The 20,682-nt window shown below is 36.7% G+C and overlaps 1 protein-coding gene across 2 annotated transcripts in view; it reads left to right on the top strand.

Annotated features, from left to right (window-relative positions):
- Positions 1-6,428: 6,428 nt before the first annotated feature.
- Positions 6,429-20,682, top strand: part of KCTD3 (potassium channel tetramerization domain containing 3) — a 63,477-nt gene continuing 49,223 nt past the window's right edge. For both annotated transcript variants that reach the window (XM_059942656.1, XM_059942664.1), the window contains exons 1-8: positions 6,429-6,590; positions 10,384-10,437; positions 10,688-10,733; positions 12,370-12,443; positions 17,566-17,624; positions 17,896-17,976; positions 18,958-19,098; positions 19,558-19,648. In XM_059942656.1, the coding sequence (XP_059798639.1) occupies positions 6,508-6,590; positions 10,384-10,437; positions 10,688-10,733; positions 12,370-12,443; positions 17,566-17,624; positions 17,896-17,976; positions 18,958-19,098; positions 19,558-19,648 (629 nt within the window). In that variant the 5' untranslated portion in view covers positions 6,429-6,507. The remainder of the gene's footprint in view (positions 6,591-10,383; positions 10,438-10,687; positions 10,734-12,369; positions 12,444-17,565; positions 17,625-17,895; positions 17,977-18,957; positions 19,099-19,557; positions 19,649-20,682) is intronic.

Genomic DNA, 20,682 nt, shown 5'->3' with positions numbered 1-20,682 from the left:
CAGAAAGAAATTTATTTCTCACAGTTCTGGAGGCTGGAAGACCCAGATCAGAATACCAGGATAGTGAGGTTCTGGTGAGACCACTCTTCTGGGTTGCAGACTCCCATCTTCTCCTTGTATGTGTACATGATAGAAAGATGGTGAGAGAGTTCGCTGTGGTCCCTTTACAAGGGCACTAATTCCATACATGAGGGCTCCACTGTCATGACCTAAGTTCCTCCTAAAGATCTCACCTCCTAATGCCATCACACTGGGGGGGTTAGGATTTCAAAATATGAATTTTGAGGGGGACATAAACATTCAATCCAGTGCATATGGTTCGTCTTTTCTCATCCTTTTACTTTTAACTTATTTGTGTCTTTATATTTAAAAAGGATTGCTTTTAAACAGTATATAGTTAGGTCTTGCTTTTTTAATCCAGCCTGATGAACCCTGCCTTCTAATTGGAATGCTTAGACCATTTACATTTTTTAAAAAAAATATTTATTTATTTAGGCTACGCTGGGTCTTAGTTGCGGCATGTGGACTTAGTTGCTGCATGCATGCAGGATCTAGTTCCCCGACCAGGGATTGAATCCGGGCCCCCTGCATTGAGAGCCCCAGAATTTTACCCACTGGACCACCAGGGAAGTCCCTAGACTATTTACATTTAATAAGATGATTGATATGGCTGGATTTTAACTTATCATCTTGCTAATTGTTTTCTATTTGTCTCATCTATTCTTTGTCCTTGCCTTCTTTTTATGCCTTCTTTTTAATTAATTGAGTATTTTTTTGTTTCCCTTGCTGGCTTGTAAGAGTGAGAGCCTCTCTGGTAAGTGATGACTGAGCAGAGTTCTGAAGGAAGTGAAGGAGTGAGCCCATTGACTGTTTCAAGGAAAAACTTTACAAGCAGAGAGAAAAGCAGGTGCAGGGTCCTGAAGCAAGAGCTTATTTGACATGTTGGAATAATAGCAAGGTGGGTTGGGTACCTGGATTGGAGTAGAGAGGTAGGAAGGAACATGGCGAGAAGACTGCAGAGGGAGATTGAGAGTTGATAGGTGGGGTATGAGATCATCTCAGGCCTTGCAGACCTTTAATAAATTTTTTGGAGGAAGAGTTTTCTCGGAGTGTTTATTGAACTCTGACTGCTCCAGGCAAAAGCCTTTACTGTCATTCCCATCTCCAAATTAAACACAACCTTCTTTGGATCATTATTGTAATCTGCATAAGGGAACTTCAGGAATAATCTGTTCACACCTATTTTCCCATTTTATATTGTTCTGCAAAAATCTAGCACAGATCATTGCTCATTTTCTATTTTCTTCCTCCAAAATATAACTTTTCCAATGTGTCCTTTGGAATTCATGGTCACTCATCAGGAAAATCCCCTTTTAGCCTCACCCTCTTTTCTGAATGTTCCTGGAACAGACTGAAAGGGGGCTGCCTTGGGGACACTGATTCCCTTGCTGTTCTCTCAAATGTAGGCTAGTTTCTTCCCTGTAATCCTCATACCATGGGGCTGGAGGGTAGATGTTATCCTGGCCCTTCACTACTGCCTCCAAATTATTGTCCTTCATTTCCCTTGAACTAACATCTTTGATGAGTATACCATCAGGCTAAGAATGTGTATTTTTCTAGCTTTGATCGATGAGACCCAGTGAAACTTCAAGTCCTTTACCCCTTTCTTAAGGCATGTTTTTGTATATTGACAGATCTGTTTGAGGAAGTTTTCCCTATTGTTGTTTGTAATCTAAAAGCTGTTGTTTTAAAATCTGATATACAGAGTATATCATTAGGGTCATACCCCAAATAAGGGCTGTGTCTACACTTAGAGTGGGTTAGGAGATAATAATAATAATGGCAACTGCAAACACTGGGCAAATTACCCATTCTCCTTCTGGCTCAGTTTCTTTATCTTGTTAACTAGAAGTTGTCTCCTTTCACCTACTCAAAGACAGAAGTCCAATAATTATCTTCTGCCTCTCTTGAATTACCTGTTTTTTTGCTCTCTATTGAATCGTTTCCATTGGCTTGTGGTTATTACTATTATTTTTTTATCATCTTATGAAGCCTTCTCTTGACATTACTTTCATCTGTTTGCTACCATCCATTTCCTTACTGTTCTTTACAGCAAAATCCCACCAATCATGCTGTTTCTCCCATCACTGCTCTAGAACTACCCTTACTTACAAGGTCACCAATTTCCTTCATGTTGCTAAAACCAATGGTCAATTCTCAGTCTTTATTTTACTAGATTTCTTATTTCACAGGACCCCATACTCCTTTGGTTTTCCTCCTCTTGCTGGTACTCCTTTCTGTCTCTTTGGCTGTATCTCCTTCTCCTCCCAACATCCTAATATTGTATAGTCAAGGACTCCTTCCTAATTCCTATTCTTGTCTCATTATATTACGCTTACCCCCTTATGATCTCAGGTAGCCTCATGGCTCTAAAAACCATCTATATATTGCTAATTTCCAAAATTTTATTTTAGTAAAGATAAGAGTAGTTTCAGTTTGGGTCTCCCTCCCAAACTTCTGACTCCTGTATATAACTGCCTACTCAACATCTCGCTTCAATATCGAATACAGTGCCGCCTTAAGTGTGGTCCATCCACAAATCATTTGTCATCAGTCTGCAACAAACTAAGTATAAAAATGAGAGAAAGAGTTTAACAACATTTATGGCAATTTGATGCCAGCAGTGGTCTTATCTCATTGCAAAGGGTGTAGACCAGTTCAGATGTTGTCAAATTTGCTTGATAAGTTGCATGTGGTATGAGGTGAGTTCCAATCATGTGCAGTAGGAACAAACATTGATCTCCAATGAATTGGAAATGAAGTAAACTTGTCCTTCACCTAAGACAGTTTGAGAAGTACTGGTCTGGTAGATATCTCAAATTCAACACATCTACTAAAAAAGTAATGGTATTTAAAGAACATTTAATTTATATTTTTACATGCATAAGTCTTTAAATAATATAAATAAATTTTAAAAAATGTCATGCAGACACCCTTGAATCTACTCTATTTACACATACATACATAAACATATACATACATACAAGTAATACATGAATGAAAACTCATTGTAAACACTTTAAACAATGTGAAAGTCCACAGAGTTGAAAGGTTCTACCTCTGTTTATCACTGCTGACTTCCCCTTTCTGATTCTAATGACTGTTCTAGAGTTAACGTTTCTTCCCAGTTTAATACGTGCACTTTTAGATAAAAATTAGTAGACACAGACAATTTTAGTTTTGCTTTTTTTTTTTTTTAATAAATGAGGTTGCACTCATAATGCATTATTCTGTGACCTGATTTTTTTCCCACTAATATACTTGGAGACCTTTTCTGGTCAGTTCATATAGATTTGCCCCATAATAATCATAATATGCAACACTTCTAAAAATCATCCCCCTATTGTTGAACAGTCTAGTTGGTTCTAAACACTGCTACAATGAATGTGCACTTCTTGATCTGCACCTTGTGCGTCTCTACGATATGTCTGTAGGATCTGTTCCTAGAAGACAAGAGCTGAGTCAAGGGTATATACGTTTCAAAAGTTTATACTCTCAGGCTGTCTTCAAAAACTCCATACCCTTTAAATTCCAATCAACAATGCATGAGTGTGACCATTTCAACACTGGATTTTTACCAAAGCTCTTAATTTTTGCCAACCTCGTGAGTGAAAATTACATCCTTTTCTGTTGTTTGAGCAAACATTTCAGTGTTTTTGTTAGTTATCGTCCCATCACTTGCCTGTTGATATACTTTCCATATTTTTCCCTTTTTGTCTCCTCAGTTGATCTGTAAAGTGATACACATACAACCAAGTGCTGTGGATTTTTAATCATTTGTCTGATAGATATCGTAAATATGTTTTCCCTTTCTGCTGTCTTTGTTAATAATGTTTCAATTTATTCTTAAGAAGTAAATAATATCCTAACTTTAAGTTTTATGAGTAACAAATCCCTTCAGACTCACATTGATCTGGATACATCAAGAAGCTCTGACCATTTTGGTTTATAAAATAGTGAGTCCTCTCCCCTCTCCTGATGAGATGTCTTGCTGATAGTTAATAATTACTGTGCATTGAGATGAATGTGGTTTCATTTATTTATTTCAGGAAAGATAAGAAGCCTTGTCACAAATAACTCTATGTTGCCTTTTGAATTCATTAAAGGCAAAAATCTGTTAATAAGTGCTCTTTTACATTCTTCCAATGGAAAATTAAATGCCCAGGGATAATTAAATGGCCTTTTTTACCATCTAATTCTATCCAGCAAATTTGAAAGCAAAATTTCAAATCCTTATAGAAATAGATATTAAGGGTTAGAACAAAGACAGCTAATACTGTTTAAAGTGTGAAAAATTACTAGTTCGCTTCTCCCTTAATCTGACCTTCTTAGTATCAAGTGAATATATGAGATATAGTGAGTCATAGTGCACTGACTTCAAACTGCCTGTCTTCAAATTCTTGCTATGCTATGTGCCACCTACATAATTTTGAGCAAGTTTTCTGATCATTTTAAGTCCCACGTTTCTATTTTTAAAATAGTGAAACAATAGTTGTGAAGAAAAAAATGACAGAAAATATCTAAACCACCTAGCATATGATAAATCCTTAATAAATACAGATTAGCTATTATTATTATCATCATTAACTGGGGTAAATAATATTTATCTTACATCTGTAAGTACTGCTATCCTCTTTTAAGTCAAATTTGGATATCATATCACTGGCATATTTGCCAGCAGAGGATTAAAAAAATTATTATGACAATGAAAATTAAAAATATACTATCATGTAGGTCTTCATTTTGAATTTTTATGGTAAAATTATAGCAAAACAGGATTCATGCTAAGGCTTTAGTACCACAAACGACTTCTGAAACATAATATACTGTCTTTGTTAGCTCATGGAGCATCAGGTTGTCAACAAAAAAAAATTAGTCGATAAAAGAAAGAAAAGGATACATCAACTATACTACAGTAAAAAAAATTAAATAAAAAAGAATTTAGAAAATCTCCAAAGATAAAAAAAGAAAGAAAGAAAGAAAGAAATGAAAAATTTTATTCGAGCCAAATTGAAAATTATAACCCAGGAACAGCCTTTCGGAAAGCTTCGAGGACTGTTCTGCCTATGAGGTCAAAGCACAGCTATACAAGTTTTTGAGACAGAGGGTTGTACATTAAATGATGTATTACTGACAGTTACACAATCCAGATCTACAAGTACAAAGTGAGCGACCCCAAGATTAAGAAGGAAGATTATCTCCTAAAGAATTGTGACCCTTGATGAGATTAAGAAGGAACGTTACCGCCTAAGGAGGTCCGGGGAATGCAGATGCTCATTCCGCCCCAAAGGGACGAAGGAAGCCAAGAAAAATTTTACGTTTAAAATTTTCCCCTCTTGCCATAAAATATGAATTTTACTTCACCAGGTATTATAGTATTACCATTTAAAATATATATTTTAGTAGCCATTAAGGTTTCCAGTTCCAATATATACTGTTTAAAGCAAAAATAAACTTTTAAAAATTGTATTTGTGTGTGTGTAACATTAGTTGAGTACTTACTATAGTCCAGAAACGTGTGGCCCTACACTGCCTAGGGGTATATATATATATATTTTTTTTTCCTTGTTTTTGTCTTTTGTTTTCTCCCCTGCTTAACAAAATCAAACTGCTTGGGAGAGTAGGGATGAGATGGAAGAGGGTAAGGTAACGAGTTTGCTGAGATAAGCGCTATAAAGTTTTAAAATCCCCAAATTTTCACCGCGTCTCCACCATAAATAGCAATGTAAACATTTAGGCATAACTTCCTCTAAGAAATTTTCCTTTCATCTCCCAAATCCACGTGGAGAAGGGAGACAATAAGGATGCTTTGGACAGCTTGCCCAGACTTGCCCTCAACCTGGGAGATCTGAGTCCTGGGGCTGGAAAATCTGAAATGTAAAAGTGAAACGTGCTGGGATTGCGGTGGTAGGAGGGAAGAAACAGAATCCCATGGGACCCGGCTTTAGTCCAGGAGCGCATTCCCCCACCCTCCCCTCCGCGCCGGCCGCTGGGCTGGGAAGCTCCTCCTCCCCGTTTCCTTCCTCCGCCTCAAGCTCGGTGGCCGTGGCGGGCGAAGGGCAGAACGCTCCGGTATTTTGTCCCACGCGGCGACCCCTCCTCCAGCCGGCGCTGCGGCCGCAGCGGCTGCGAGGGGGGCAGCGGAGAGCTGACGGCAGGCCGCGGCTGGGCGGCCTGGAGGCCACGAGAGGTGGAGGCCCGGCCGCTTTCCCGCGCCGCGGGAGCGGAGGGAAAGAGGCGGACGCCCGCCAGCCCCGCCCGGTCGCCGAGAACGTGGGGGAGGCTCCGCGTGCCGCCCGCCCCCCGGCGCCCGCAGCTCTGCTGGCCCTGCAGCCGCCGCCGCCGCCGCCGCCGCCGCCGCCGCTGCCTCCGCCTCGGGCTCCCGCCGCTGGCTCGACGGCCCCGGCCGGGGAGGGAGGGCGGCGGGTGCCGCCAGAGCCGCCGGACATGTCGGGAGGGCACTGCGGCAGCTTCGCCGCGGCGGCGGCCGGCAGCGGCGAGATCGTGCAGCTGAACGTGGGGGGGACCAGGTGAGTCGGGGAGAAGGGGCTCGGGGTGGGGGGATAGCGGGCGGGCGACCTCCGGGGGAGGCCGGGCCCCGGGGGGGCGGGATAGCGGGCGAGCATGGGCGCCGAGTCGGCGGGGAGCGCAGGGCCCTCCGGGCGGGAGCAGGTCCGCGGATCTCGAGGGGCAGGCGGCCTTGGGAATCACCGAGACCAGGGTTCATCTGGCCGCGCTGCCGCCTTCCTAGAATATCGGCTACGTCCCTCCCCCTTTTTAGGGGATCAGGCCGAGAGGAACATTCTGTAGCCTTCCTTACCTAACCCTGGCGCGTACTTGAGGAATTTATTTTGTGGAAGCCGGGCCTTGTGGTTTGACTGTTACAGATGCACCTGCGTCCCTTTCTCTTTGGTCAACAAGGTAAATCGATTTGCTCGGGCGATAATGCCTCATTAAGGGCTGTTTGAAATCTCCGAGAATTTCGGTGGAGGGAGTGCCGTAGATGCGCGGTACGTTGTTATTTATTTTCAGAGCTCTGAAGGATCTGTTCAACTTGTAGGGCAGCGGGTCCAGAAACTGCAGTTTGAAGTTGGTTCTGGGAAGCTTTGGGTAGTGGCACCCTGTGGCGCTCTCCTAGTAAACAGACCGAAAGCTCTTCTCTGATCTCTCTCTGGCCTTCCACTCCCTTACTATGTCTTTTAATAAGCTTGTTGGGTGGGAAAGAATCATTCTTCTGTGGATTTGCTATGGCTTATGAGTCAGTCCTCTCGGAAATGGGAGTTTGCCAGCTGTTTCAAGGAAGGGGTGGTTGAGTTTTAGGCTAGGTGGGAGATAAACGATGAAGCGCCCTAGGAGGTAGTGTATTTTGCTATGCTCAACACCTAGGACTTTTTAACTAGTATTTTTAAAAATGCAGAACGGCAGCACTGTGAACCATAGTGATAAAAATGTATAGCATTTGAATAGTTTTCTAAGTGTGCTGAAGAATTCAATACAGGAAACAGTAATGCTTTCTCTGTTCACTCTTTTTTTCTCTCTCACCCCCCAAGCAAAACTGTTTATTAGTTTAAGAATTTACAACGTTATTGCTGCTATATAGATTCCGGTTTTATGGAGGGGAAGATTGGTGTCTCCTAATGCAAGACATGGATATTTTACTAAAATCACGTGAAAATTTTGCCGCTTTGGTAACTTATGGATGCCAAAATGGAATACCCTGCAAGAGCTGGCCTTCAGAAGAGTAACATTATCGTCATTTAAAATCCCTGCCCTAGTTTCTAATTTCCTTGAAGTTGAGTAATTGCCACTGGGAGAACCACCTGTGGCATAGAGTTGACCTCAGCTGTGAAGTGATAGAGTGAAACTCAGGAGAGTTTCTTACGAGCAGAGAAGCACATGGTATAGGTAGGGTCTAATCAAAAAAATGACCAATTTTTATCATTTATTTAACACTTCATGGATGATTCAGAAAGTAGAGAAGATGAGGTTTCATTTAGAATTGTTAATATTATTATTTACCAGAAAAACCCTAATGAAGTGAAAGAACACCAGTGTGGCTCCATTTGTGATTAATTCTGTTATGAATGAGTATGATTTGAGGCCTCAGGAGAGAAGTCTGGGACCAGCCAGTGGGAGACTAGCTCAGCAACCTTAGGCAAATTATTTTTTAGTGCTTAGTTTCCTAAAATGTGTAATGACAATAATAGTACCAACCTTCCAGGATTGATAAAAAAATTTGAAGCAATAAATGGGAAATACAAGGGTTAGTGGCATTATCTATCAGTAGTAACTTTGCAGAATAAATAATTTTAACTAGATTGTTTCCAAGTAAATTTAGTAGGAGGCAAGTAGCATGGAGTATAAATGTGGATATGTTTTGCTAAGGCCAGATTGCACGTGATCTTTTTCTTGGCACACTGTAGATATGAGATAAAAACATAGAAAAGGCTTTTCATATATATATATTTCAGAGAATTATGCTTGTCATATGTAATTTTAAATGTTGTAGTTTTCATGAAGTCATATTTGGAACCAGTTTTAGAGCTCTGGGATTTTCCCCCCCTATCTTCCACTTGTTTGGAGAAAAAAAAAATTGGTGGGGATGAGAGTCTAATCCCTTTGCCCAGAAATTCCAGATTACTAAACCCACCCTGAACTGCTGATTTTAATTGAAATTGCTAATATGACTTTAAGCAGACCTGGGTAATTTTCTAAGTAACACAAAATTTGAGTTATTTGGCAAACAATTTGCTGAATAAGCAGTGAACATGAAATGTCACAAGTTAGAAGTGATCCTTATTTGGAATTAATTTGATTGCCTCCAAAACACAGTGACTCATTTTTGCAGTGGATCCTTAGATATTTCAGTTTACCATTTACGGGGTTTGCTTCTATTGATTTGACCAAGTCAGTTTCCTCTAACTAGTTGTAATCTACTTCTCATTTTTTTTTTCTTAAGATTCTGGTAAGAAATATGCTTGGGAAAATTTGCCATATTTTCTTGAATAAACTGGCTCCTTTCTTAGTCTGATTAATGGGCACAGGAGCTACTTTAAAACAGTCATGTAATGCTAGAAAATGAATGTGGAGGGAAAGTAAAGGTCTGTTGGGCTCTCTTCTGTGTGAGGACACGTGGTGATGGGGCAGCGAGTCAGAGATACATAGTGCAGTGTGATGAATCTTAAAATGAAATTGTTCAGACATCAAGTGCTGGACTGGATAAGCCCTATATCGAATTCTTTGTCATGCCAGTTTACATCAGTTACTGATTGTTTTGCCTCAGTCTGTTACACGAGGCTTTGGTAAAGTTCCCCTCAAATTGGTGGTAATAAGCAGACTTGATCAAATGGCAGTTAACCTCAAAACACTGTTTACTGAGTGATTTTTGAATGAGTGAATGCAACGGTTGTGAATAGCCCAAGACTATAAAGGAAATGTTAAATGCATTATGTGCAGTGGGATTAATATGAGCTCAGAAAGATAATATAGGATAGTATATTTGGAAAAGCCATTAAAGAGAAGGTAGAACCTGGATGGTATCAAGAAAGATGGATGGGGCTTCCCTGGTGGCACAGTGGTTAAGAATCCGCCTGGCAGTGCAGGGGACACGAGTTGGAGCCCTAGTCCGGGAAGATCCCACATCCCGCGAAGCAGCTAAGCCCGTGCGCCACAACTACTGAGCGTGCGCTCTGGAGCCTGCGAGCCACAACTACTGAGCACGCGCTCCTAGAGCCCATGCTCCGCAACAAGAGAAGCCACCGCAATGAGAAGCGCAGCAACGAAGATCCAACGCAGCCAAAAATAAAATAATAAATAAATAAATAAATTTATTTTAAAAAAAAGATGGCTGGAACTTGGATAATTGAACATGAGGTTGATGCAGCTGGGATGGAGATTCTGAAGTGGTGTAAGCATGGATTGTTTGAGGATATTAAGAAGTACTGTCTTATTAGAGGGGAAAACAGTTTGGAGAGATGAAACGTGACCTGAAGATAGTATGTCATGTTGAGAATTTTAGACTTGGTGTGGTGGGCTAATTATTGATTCTTCAGTAGATTGGCATGCTAGAAAGTAGTGTTTTAAGAAGCTATATTATATGCAAGCAAATTAATTATTTGGTTTTGTTGAGAGCTCTTGGAATAATCTTAACTCTGAATTGAAAGTAGCAAAATTTAAAGATATTAAAAGTAATGAATATAACTGATACAGCTATAGCTATGCAGCAACTTGTAAATCATTAGCCAGCGTATTAAAGCAAGTTAACTAACATGGAAATTTCAAATCATGTCCTCTCTTATAATACCAGATACTTTATAATTGCAGGTTTAGTACCTCAAGACAGACACTTATGTGGATTCCAGATTCTTTTTTTTCCAGGTATTTCATATAATTCTTTAGTACCTTTTTTTAAATACAGTTGATTATTTATTAAAACAATAAAAAATAAATATTTTTATGTATCGAATAAAAAAACTTAACTCTTAAAATAGAATTTTTAAATTGTTATTTTACCTTGGAGATAGGATGATTCATTTGTATTGGTCTTTGATGTTTGAAAGAATTAAAGCATTTTATTCATACTCAGATTTTAAAAACTAACTCTGTCTTAAATTTTAATGACTTCTAGTTTGCTGAGTGGAAGAATTTCAACACTTCGAGATGAAACTGGTGCTGTGAGTATAACAATGTTGATGTATGTTTCTAAATTAGATTAAAAATGCTTATAATGTTTGATCCTTATACTCTAAGAAGACAGGGAAACTACTCTTTTAATAACTACTAAATGAAAGTATATGTACTTAAAGATTTTTATTTCTTGTCGTGAATAGTGTTTCTGTAATTATAGAAGAGAACTTGAAACTGGGAATACTGCATATAGCAATTTAAATAATCATGATTAGAGAGATTGTAGGATCTGAGCTTACATTGTCAAGAGAGGAAATATTTCTTTTAATCAGTAATTGAAACTTGAACAGTAAGTAGATGAATGTAAATACTAAAATATTTCAATATTATAATGGTAAGATGTTGTAAGTTAGTAAAGTTCTACAATTTTTTATTTTGGAGAATAACCTTATGAACTTGTGCAGCAATGGTGGAGTGAGGGAAGTAAAGAACTATTAAATTTCAGTTAAAAAAAATTGGTTTATAAATTTAAAAAGCAGTTGTAATATGAACAATAGCATGTAAAGTAAATGTTTAGTGCTCACAAAAGCAAATAAGACTTTCATTTGGGAGGCAACAAAGTGACCAGAGGTGTTTATTTGCTGTGATGAGATTTGCAGATGGAATAAAGCAGCACAAGCAGATAGGTCCATGTGAGATTATAAAAAGGACATCAGTAATTAGACCTCTACAAATCTGTGGTGTTTTCTTCAACTTCTGATTGATTCTAATAAAAACAAAAGCAAGAATTTATGAAGCCAGAAGAACCTCATTCATTGTATATAGTAACTGATTATAATATAAGAAGGTTTATTATTTGCTACCATTCTGCTGTGTAATTGACTTACATAAGCTTTAAAAGGTGTTCAATTTTATGGTTAGAGCTTTTGTAATTGGTTCAGAATAGTGTTGGCATACATTCCTGTAAAAAGTTATCAATGATGTATTTCGTATTTTTTAAGCATTTTATTTTCCCCATATGTATTCAGTGGTGCTGTGTTTGTTATTTAAAAAAATTTTGTTGTTTTTGTCACCCTCCCCTTCACCCCACACCCAGCCCTTGAGGAAATTGAGATAGTGGCATGTAAAAGTGTTACTGTTTTCCAGTTTGGACACCAGTGTGCAGTTTACTTTTCTTGATTGCCTGGTGTGTATTATAAAAGTACATTGTTGTTTTAATTACTCACTTATGAATCACAAATTATGTAAATCACAGTCACTGTCACCAATAGTGATCAGATGATGTAAGAAAGTATTATTCATGCATAATGTTTTCAAAGTATTTATTGAATTCTAGAATATTTCAGATAAAAATTTCCCCTTTGGTGTCCCTTTCACCAAAGATATCAATTAAATAGAAATGAGAAAGTGGACTTATTTGATACCATTTTTCCTGCACCTTAAAATATAATCAATCTAACAACAGCTTTTCAGGTGGAGAAAAGACACCACTACTACCACATAAATGCACACGGTTATAACTACATTTCAGTTTTAGAAACATTAAAATTTAATAAGAGTGGAATCAAGGAAATATAGTATTTAAATAATTCAGTATTTGTTCCCTAAGTTAGTGTTACAGATATTAAAGTTAGAAGTTTAATTTGTAATTTGAAAATAAAATTTGTAATTCTTTATTTACAGATATTTATAGATAGAGATCCAGCAGCGTTTGCACCCATTTTAAATTTTCTTCGGACAAAAGAACTAGACTTAAGGTAAGAAATGTATCTTTTTAAAGTAAATTTTTATTCAAAGGTATGGTTTTGGGTATATTTTATGAAGAAAAGTTTTTTTCCCCGCCCCAAGATTATTTTTGTTTAAAAGTTTCCTCTGAATTAAACTGTCATAGATACAGGCCACCATCATCCCTTCCTCTGGATTACTCTAATAGCTTCCTTACCAATTTCCCTGTCTTCATTCTTACATCCCTTCAATTCATTTTTCACACTGTAGCCAAAATTAACTTCTGAAAATATAAATCTAATCTGGTTATTCCTCTGCTTAAAACTCTTACGTGTTACTGGGTTAATGGCTAAGGATTTTGGACTTCCTGTTGTTTCTTAAGGCTCTCTCTAATCTAGCTCCTGCTTGATTTTTGTTGCTTCAACACTTTCAACCCTTTCTGCTCTCAGCTTGATTCTGATCACTTCAGTGATCTCTGCTGTGTCCGCCTGATACAGGTGTTCAGAGTTTCCTGCACTGCCACTACCCCAGTAGTCTATCTTCTGTTAGACTTTAAATTCTAAAAGGACAAGTTGTTTACTGTATACCTGTAGGATCGAGCATTGTGCTTGACGCATAGCGATACATTTTTTTTTGGTGGGTAAATAATGACCATTTAAACTATTTCTTTAACTTTGCCATAGTCTACAGTCTACAATGGAAGCTACAATCTAATTTGTATTTTATTGTTCTTGTATTTCATATATTCCTAATGAACTTTCACTTAAGGACCTATTAATACTTTTTTAGATACAGGTTTTAGAATTCTCATTGTTTCTTTAAGCTGCTACTTTGTAATATTATATAATTTTTGGCTTATATTCACTAGAATATGCGCTCCTTGAAAGCAAAGATTTTTTTGTTTGGTTTGTTCCCTGCTGTATTCCCAGTGTTATTAAAACGGCATGTATAGTAGCTGTTCAGTAGATATTTATTGAATGAATAAAAGAGTGTGTTGGGGCTTTTTGTTTGTCTGTTTCCTGGCCTGGGGTAGAAGTGGGAAGTATATTACTAACCGCTTACTTCTGGGGTAAAATTATTTTTAGCATTTGATTAAAGCCTAAATTTACTTCTAGTCAGTGTCCTTGTGACTAATCCACAACTAAATCACCCATGAAAGGCAGAAATATAATAGTTTAAGTATTCGTATTCACTGCTTTTGTTTCAACTTGCTTCTTTATTTCATTTAGGGAAGCCTAGCAAACTTAAGTTCTCTGAGTAGTACCTTCTAAAAGAAGGTGAGAAGGAATTGAAAAAAGAATACTATGTTCTACTTCTGTTTTTTGCATAAAATTCTTGTATTGCCCTTAATCACACTGTATTATCATTATCATATTTGTCTGTCTTCCCCAGATAAATAATTAGCCAGTGCTACTGTACTGTTAACACAAGTAGTTTTGAAATAGAATAAGAAAGTTTTAACTGTTCTTATTAAACTAGTTACAACCAGTTTCACAAATAAAAGCAATTTAATATCACAATTACATGTGTTCCTTAGGCCTACGGAATTTTTTTTGTCTGTTGTTTTTTAAGACTTCTTTTATTAATAGCAGTTTTAGGTTTACAACAAAATTGAGAGGGAGGTACAGAGATTTCCCATGTGCCCCCCTGCCTTTATTATCAACCTCCTCCACTGTTAACATCATTTACCAGAATGATACTTTTTTTTTTTTTTTTTACAATTGATGTGAACCTACATTGACATCATAATCACCCAAAGTCCATAGTTTACCTTTGGTTCACTTGGTGTTGTACATTTTATGAGTTAGCACAAATGTATAATGACATGTGTGCATCTTTATAATACTGTACAAAGTATTATTTCCATAATTTGGCCTTTTCCAGAATGTCATAGTTGGAATCACACAGTATGTAGCCTTTTCTGATTGGCTTCTTTCACTTAATATTATGCAGTTAAGTCCATGTCTATTCATGTTATTTCTTTTTAATGCTGATAATATTTCATTATCTGAATATACCAGTTTATTTTTCCACTCACCTACTAAAGAGGACACTTTGGTTGCTTCCAAGTTTTGGCTGTTAGGAATAAAGCTGCTATAAACCATCCATGGGCAGGTTTTCGTGTGGTCGTAAGTTTTCAACTCCTTTGGGTAAATACCAAGGAGTGCAGTTGCTGGATCGTATGGTAAGAGTTTTATAGGAACCTCAGACTGTCTTTCAGAGTGGCTGTAGCATTTTGCTTTCCCACCAGCCATGTATGACAGTTCTTATTGCTTCCCATCCTTGCCAGCATTTGGTGTTAGGATTCTGGATTTTGGCCATGTTAATTAATGTGTAGTAGTAACTCATTGTTTTAATTTGCATTTGCTTAATGACATATGATGTGGAGCATCTTTTCGTAGGCTTATTTGCTACCTCTGTATCTTCCTTGGTTAAGGTCTTTGGCCCATTTTTTAATTGAATTTGTTTCCTTATTGTTGAGTTTTAAGAGTTCTTTGTATATTTTGGATAACAGTCCCGTATCAAATTTGTCTTTTGCAAATATTTTCTCTCATTCTGTGGCTTGTCTTATTTCCTTGACATTGTCTTTCGTAGAGCAGCAGTTTTTAATTTTAATGAAATCTAGCTTATCCTTATTCCTCTCATGGTTTATGTCTTTTGATTGTATCTAAAAAGGTATCACCATACCCACTGTCACTGAGGTTTTCTCCTAAATGTTATCTTCTTTGAATTTTTTAGTTTTGCATTTTACCTTTAGGTCTGTGATCCATTTTGAGTTAATTTTTGTGAAGAGTGTAAGGTCTGTGTCTAGACTAATTTCTCTCTCCTTTTTTTTTTGCATGCAGATGTCCAGTTGTTTCAGCACTATTTGTTACTCCATTGTTTTGCCTTTGCTCCTTTGTCATAGATCAGTTGACTATGTGTATGGGGTCTATTTCTGGGCTTTCTGTTCTATTGCATTGATCTGTTGTTGATTCTTTTCACCAGTACTACGCTATCTTGATTTTTCTAGCTTTATAATAAAGCTTGAAGTTGGGTAGTGGTAGTGCTCCAACTTTGTTCTTCTCCTTCAATATTGTGTCGGCTGTTATGGATCTTTTGCCTTTCCATGTAAACTTTATAATCAATTTGTTGATATCCATAAAATAACTTGCTAGACTTTTGATTAGGATTACATTGAATCTGATCAAATTGGGAAGAACTAGTGTCTTAACAATACTACGTCTTCCAATCCATGAACTAGGAATATTTGTCCATTTTTTCCAGTTCTTTGATTTCAGTCATCAGAGTTTTATAGTTTTCTTCATATAGATTTTGTATATATTTTGTTAGATTTATACCTAAGTATTTCTTTTTGGGGGGTATTAATGTAAATGGTATTGTGTTTTTAATTTCAAGTTTCTCTTGTTCACTGTTGGTATATTGAAAAGCAGTCGACTTTTGTACATTAACCTTGTATTCTGCAACCTTGCTATAATTGCTTATTAGTTCCAGGAGTTTTTTGTCCATTCCTTTGGATTTTCTATATAGACAATCATGTCATCTGTGATCATCAGTTTTATATATTTCTTCCCAATCTGTATGCCTTTTCTTTTCTTTTCTTGACTTGTGTAAATAAGGATTTCCAGTATGAAGTTGAAAAGGAGTGGTGAGAGGGAATATCCTTGTCTTGTAACCAGATGTTAGTGGGAAGTTTCAAATTTCTTACCATTAAATATGATGTTAGCTATAGGATTTTTTTTAAATAGTCTTATCAAGTTGAGAAAGTTCCCCTCTATTCCTAGTTTACTGAGAGTTTTTATTATGAATGGGTGTTGGATTTTGTCACATGCTTTTTTGCACCTATTGATATGATCCTGTGAGTCTGTTGATGTGATAGATTACATTAATTGACTTTAGAATATTGAACCAGCCTTGCATACCTGAGATAAAACCCACCTGGTTGTAGTGTATATTTCTTTTTAGACATTGCTGGATTCGGTTTGCTAATATTTTGTTGAGAATTTTTGCATCTGTGTTCATGAGAGATATTGGTCTGCAGTTTTCTTGTAATGTCTTTGTCTGGTTTTGGTATTAAGATAGTGAGGGCCTTATAAAATGAGTTAGGAAGTGTTCTCTCTGCTTCTTTTTCTGAAAGAGAGTGTAGAGAATTGGTATAATTTCTTCCTTCAGTGTTTGGTGGCATTCACCAGTGAATCCTGGGCATGGTACTTTCTGTTTTGGAAGGTTATTATTGATTCAGTTTCTTTAATACATGTAGACCGATTGAGATAGTGTTTCTTGTGTGAGTTCTGGCAGATTGTGTTTTTCAAGGAATTGTCCATTTCACCTAGGTTATCAAGTTTGTAGGCATAGAGTTGTTCATAGTATTCCTTTATTCTTTTAATTTTCATGGAATTTGTAGTGATGTCCCCTCTCTTTTCTGCCCAGGCAATATTTTTAAAGTAAGGACAGATTATAACTGAAACCTAAAATGAATCATTTTAAACTCTTAAGCTTCTATTTTTTTTTTTACTTCTTATTTTCATATTACTTTATTGTAACATCTTTATCTGGGTAACATAGCCCCTTCTTAAGGCTGATCTTTGTTTTCCTCTGCCTTCTGTTTTGCTTTTGTTTTTGGTTTCTGTTGAGAAGAGTCATTTATCTGAATTTATTTGTTCAATAAATATGGATTGCATAACTGTTACTTACAAGCACTGTGGTAGGCACTGCATGAGGCATACAAACATGGATCAGAGGAGAACATGTTTGCAGGGAGCTTATAGGATAATTGGGGAGGTTAAAATATGTATAGAAATTATGGTTAAAAGCAACTAATACCATAGGAATGATTTCCACTCTTGTTTGCCTTATTAGATACTTACTGATAATTACTTGTATTAACCCTATAAAGCCCTAATCTCTCATTTAGTCATCCATTTCATCCATGTATAAATGGTTTTTTAGTAAGAAAATGTTCTTGGTGGTGTGCAGTCTTTTTATCTATACTTCTTCAAATAATTACGGATCTTAGGAAAAAAGTAAGTTTTAAAGCCCTATGACTTTGTTGATTAAGAACATTAAGAACCTAGTACTTTTTCTTTCTGCTTCAGATGATAATCCGAGTTGCCAGTGTTAGAGGATTTACATCATTCATTGGTTTCTTTGTAGGGGAGTGAGTATTAATGTTCTCAGGCATGAAGCAGAATTTTATGGAATCACTCCATTAGGTATGTATTCTAGTATTTTATATTTATGATTTGACCCTTTGAGTACTAAACTTGCCCAAATGAAATGTGTTTTATATCAGGTCCTAATTTTTGATGGACTAGTCAGTGCTTGCTTTTTGTGGATTTTCATAGTAAAAAGGAGTTGTCAGCTGATTTAACTTAAACATTTTCCTTTTCTTTCCTTATCCTCTTTAACTAGAGAAAATAAAAATGGAGTACTATTTTTGTGTTTGCATGTACTCTTGACAAGTTTGCTTTGAAATGTTTTTAGTAAGAAGGCTTCTCTTATGTGAAGAACTGGAGCGTTCATCTTGTGGCAGTGTCCTTTTTCATGGTTACTTGCCTCCACCAGGTACTTCTGCTTTATTTATTTAGTTCTTTTTTTTAAGTCTTTTTATCATTAAGTAAGTACAGATGTGTGAGTAGGAAAATCTGTTTCTTGATTATTGAGTTTCATTTGTAAATATACTAGAAAAAGTGAGAACTTTAATATTAACAGAAGTTAAGTCATACTGTATATTAGGGTAGGGATTTGCCAAACTTTTTCTGTAAAGGGCCAGATGGGTTTGTGAGCTAAAAGATCTCTGTGGCAACTCTTCAGCTCTGCCATAAACGCTACAGAAATGCATGGGTGAGACTGTGTCTAATAACAGCTTTATTTACGTAAACAACCATCAGGCTGGACTTGGCCATGGCCAGATTTGCTGACTCCTCTGTTTGAGAACTGGTTGTTGATCTCCTTTGTGGAACCCCAGGAGGTTTTCAGAGATTTAGCAGTGTTTAGGGCAGAGGAGTGTGAGGTGCATGTCATCTCTGCCCCTCTTCAGTGAGTTAGAAGAGTTCGGTCTTTACCTGTGTTGTAGCAGGCTTTTGAACAAGATTTCATTTTGAAAAAGGCTCTCCTGCCAAATAAGAGATGTTTGAAAGTATCGGGCAATTCAGCTCTAGAGCGGTTTAGATTAGTAAATAGTACCTAACACATAGTAACTCTTCCATAAATATGAAGAGTAGTGACAGAATGAATGAGTTAGTGATTGATTGATTTGGTAACCTAGAGCTAGGTAAATACAGAGTATAATATGATAAATCTTAGTCTTACTTTTTATATATATAACATGATAAGTATCAGAAATTTGTTGAATGAATTTTATTTTTTAAAAATTTCATCTTGTTTTCTATGGTAGTTAATTATTTGCAGTAAATTGGTGTATTGGAAGATAAATTTTGGCTATAATGAAATTCACATTTGTTTGTTTCTTAGCCATAATGTGAAATTTTAAATTTTTGGTAGGTGAACTTAGAAGTAAAGTTATCTTTTTCTTTCCTTTTGTAGGTATTCCTAGTCGTAAAATAAACAACACTACTAGATCCTCTGCTGATTCTAGAAATGGACTAAATTTTACAGAAGGTGAAGCTCGAGGAGATGGTACACAGCCTGTTCTCTCTGGAACTGGAGAAGAGACTGTTAGGCTAGGTAAGCAAAGAGTACATAAATAAAAAAAAGTACATATGTTTTTAGTTCTAGATGATATTGAGTAATTATTTTTAAAGATGTGATTTTTGCTTTATCTCTTTTTAATCTAGATCTACCATTTATATCTTGAAGAATCTCACTTAACATAATTTTTATTTAAAAAGTTCATGATCTTCTGTTAGCTGTAAATCTTTAGAACAGAGATTGGCAGACTTTTTCTGGAAAGGGCCAGACAGTGAACATGTTGGGCTTCATGAGCCGAAGGGTCTCTGTTGGAACTGCTCAACTTTCATTGTGGCACGAAAGCAGCGATGACGATGTATGAACAGATGTGATTGGCTGTGTTCCAACAAAGCTTTCTTTAACAAAAGAGGTAGAGGACGGGAATTGGCCTGTTAGTCATAGTTTTGCCAACCCCTTCTTTAGAACGTAAAAGATTTCTTTTGCTAATATCAACAGGATTTCCTGTGGATCCACGAAAGGTACTAATAGTAGCTGGCCATCACAACTGGATTGTAGCTGCGTATGCCCATTTTGCTGTGTGTTACAGGTATTGTATAATTAATAATGGTTTGCTTTTTATTTTGGGGGGTATTTTTTAATATTGTGATTTTATTTTTATAAATTTAAGAGCTACTTATTTTAGTCATCAAATTTTTTTCCTTCACATTTTGCCCACTTCTGTATCTCCTGATTAGATTTAGTTTGCATTTATTCTCACAACTAATTTGGTAAATATTACTGATAGCCTCAGTATGTCTTAAATATTGCATATACAGTATGAACTGTGGTATAACTGAGATATCTTGAAGTTACATCTTCTTGCTTAGTATATCCAGCTTCTGAATCATTTAACTATTGTATTAAATGATGAGGCAGGATTGTTCATTTGAGCCCTGTGTTTTTTGTCTATAATGATTGAGTCTTTTGTACTCTATAGTAGGGGAGAATAGGACCTTACATTGGTCATGACTGCCATACGGTTGGGAGCGAGGTAGTGAAGCAGGACAGTTGTAGGCAGAAGTGATGTAGTTTAACATCTATAACGTGTGAGCTTTACACAGAGGTAGTTCGGTGTTACTAATTCTTGCATTCTCAGAAACTAACAGGGAACAAGGAAAAGTGTACACCAGTGATTTCTCTTTTTTAATTGGAGAAAAGGTAGGATTATTAGTTCAAAATCACTGTATGCAATGAGAAATGTTGATGACAGGGAATGGTGTAGAAGAACAAAAATGGTTGGGATATACTAACTTAGACTATGATCCTATTGAATTTAATTGCCAAAATATCAAAAAACATAAATATTTTGTCACTATTGAATTTAGTTAAGAAAAAGTAGCCATAATAGATTAAAAATATTTAAAATGTCTTCTAAAGTTTACAGATACATTTAAAGGATCCCAGATGTATTAAATAAAAGAAAAAAACCCCTCAGTTTATGAGAGATTTGCCATATGTGTTAAAAGAAAAAAAAAAGACCTCTTCTATCAGTAATCTGCACTTTATATTTTCATTGCAGTAGAGATTCGGTGCACACTTTTCATTTTGAGAGCATTCTGTTGATATGTATTTTTAATATTA

The sequence above is a fragment of the Balaenoptera ricei genome, chromosome 1 (genome assembly GCF_028023285.1).
Source record: "Balaenoptera ricei isolate mBalRic1 chromosome 1, mBalRic1.hap2, whole genome shotgun sequence".
Taxonomy (NCBI): Eukaryota; Metazoa; Chordata; class Mammalia; order Artiodactyla; family Balaenopteridae; genus Balaenoptera; species Balaenoptera ricei.
This window is presented reverse-complemented; position numbering and strand designations above follow the sequence as displayed.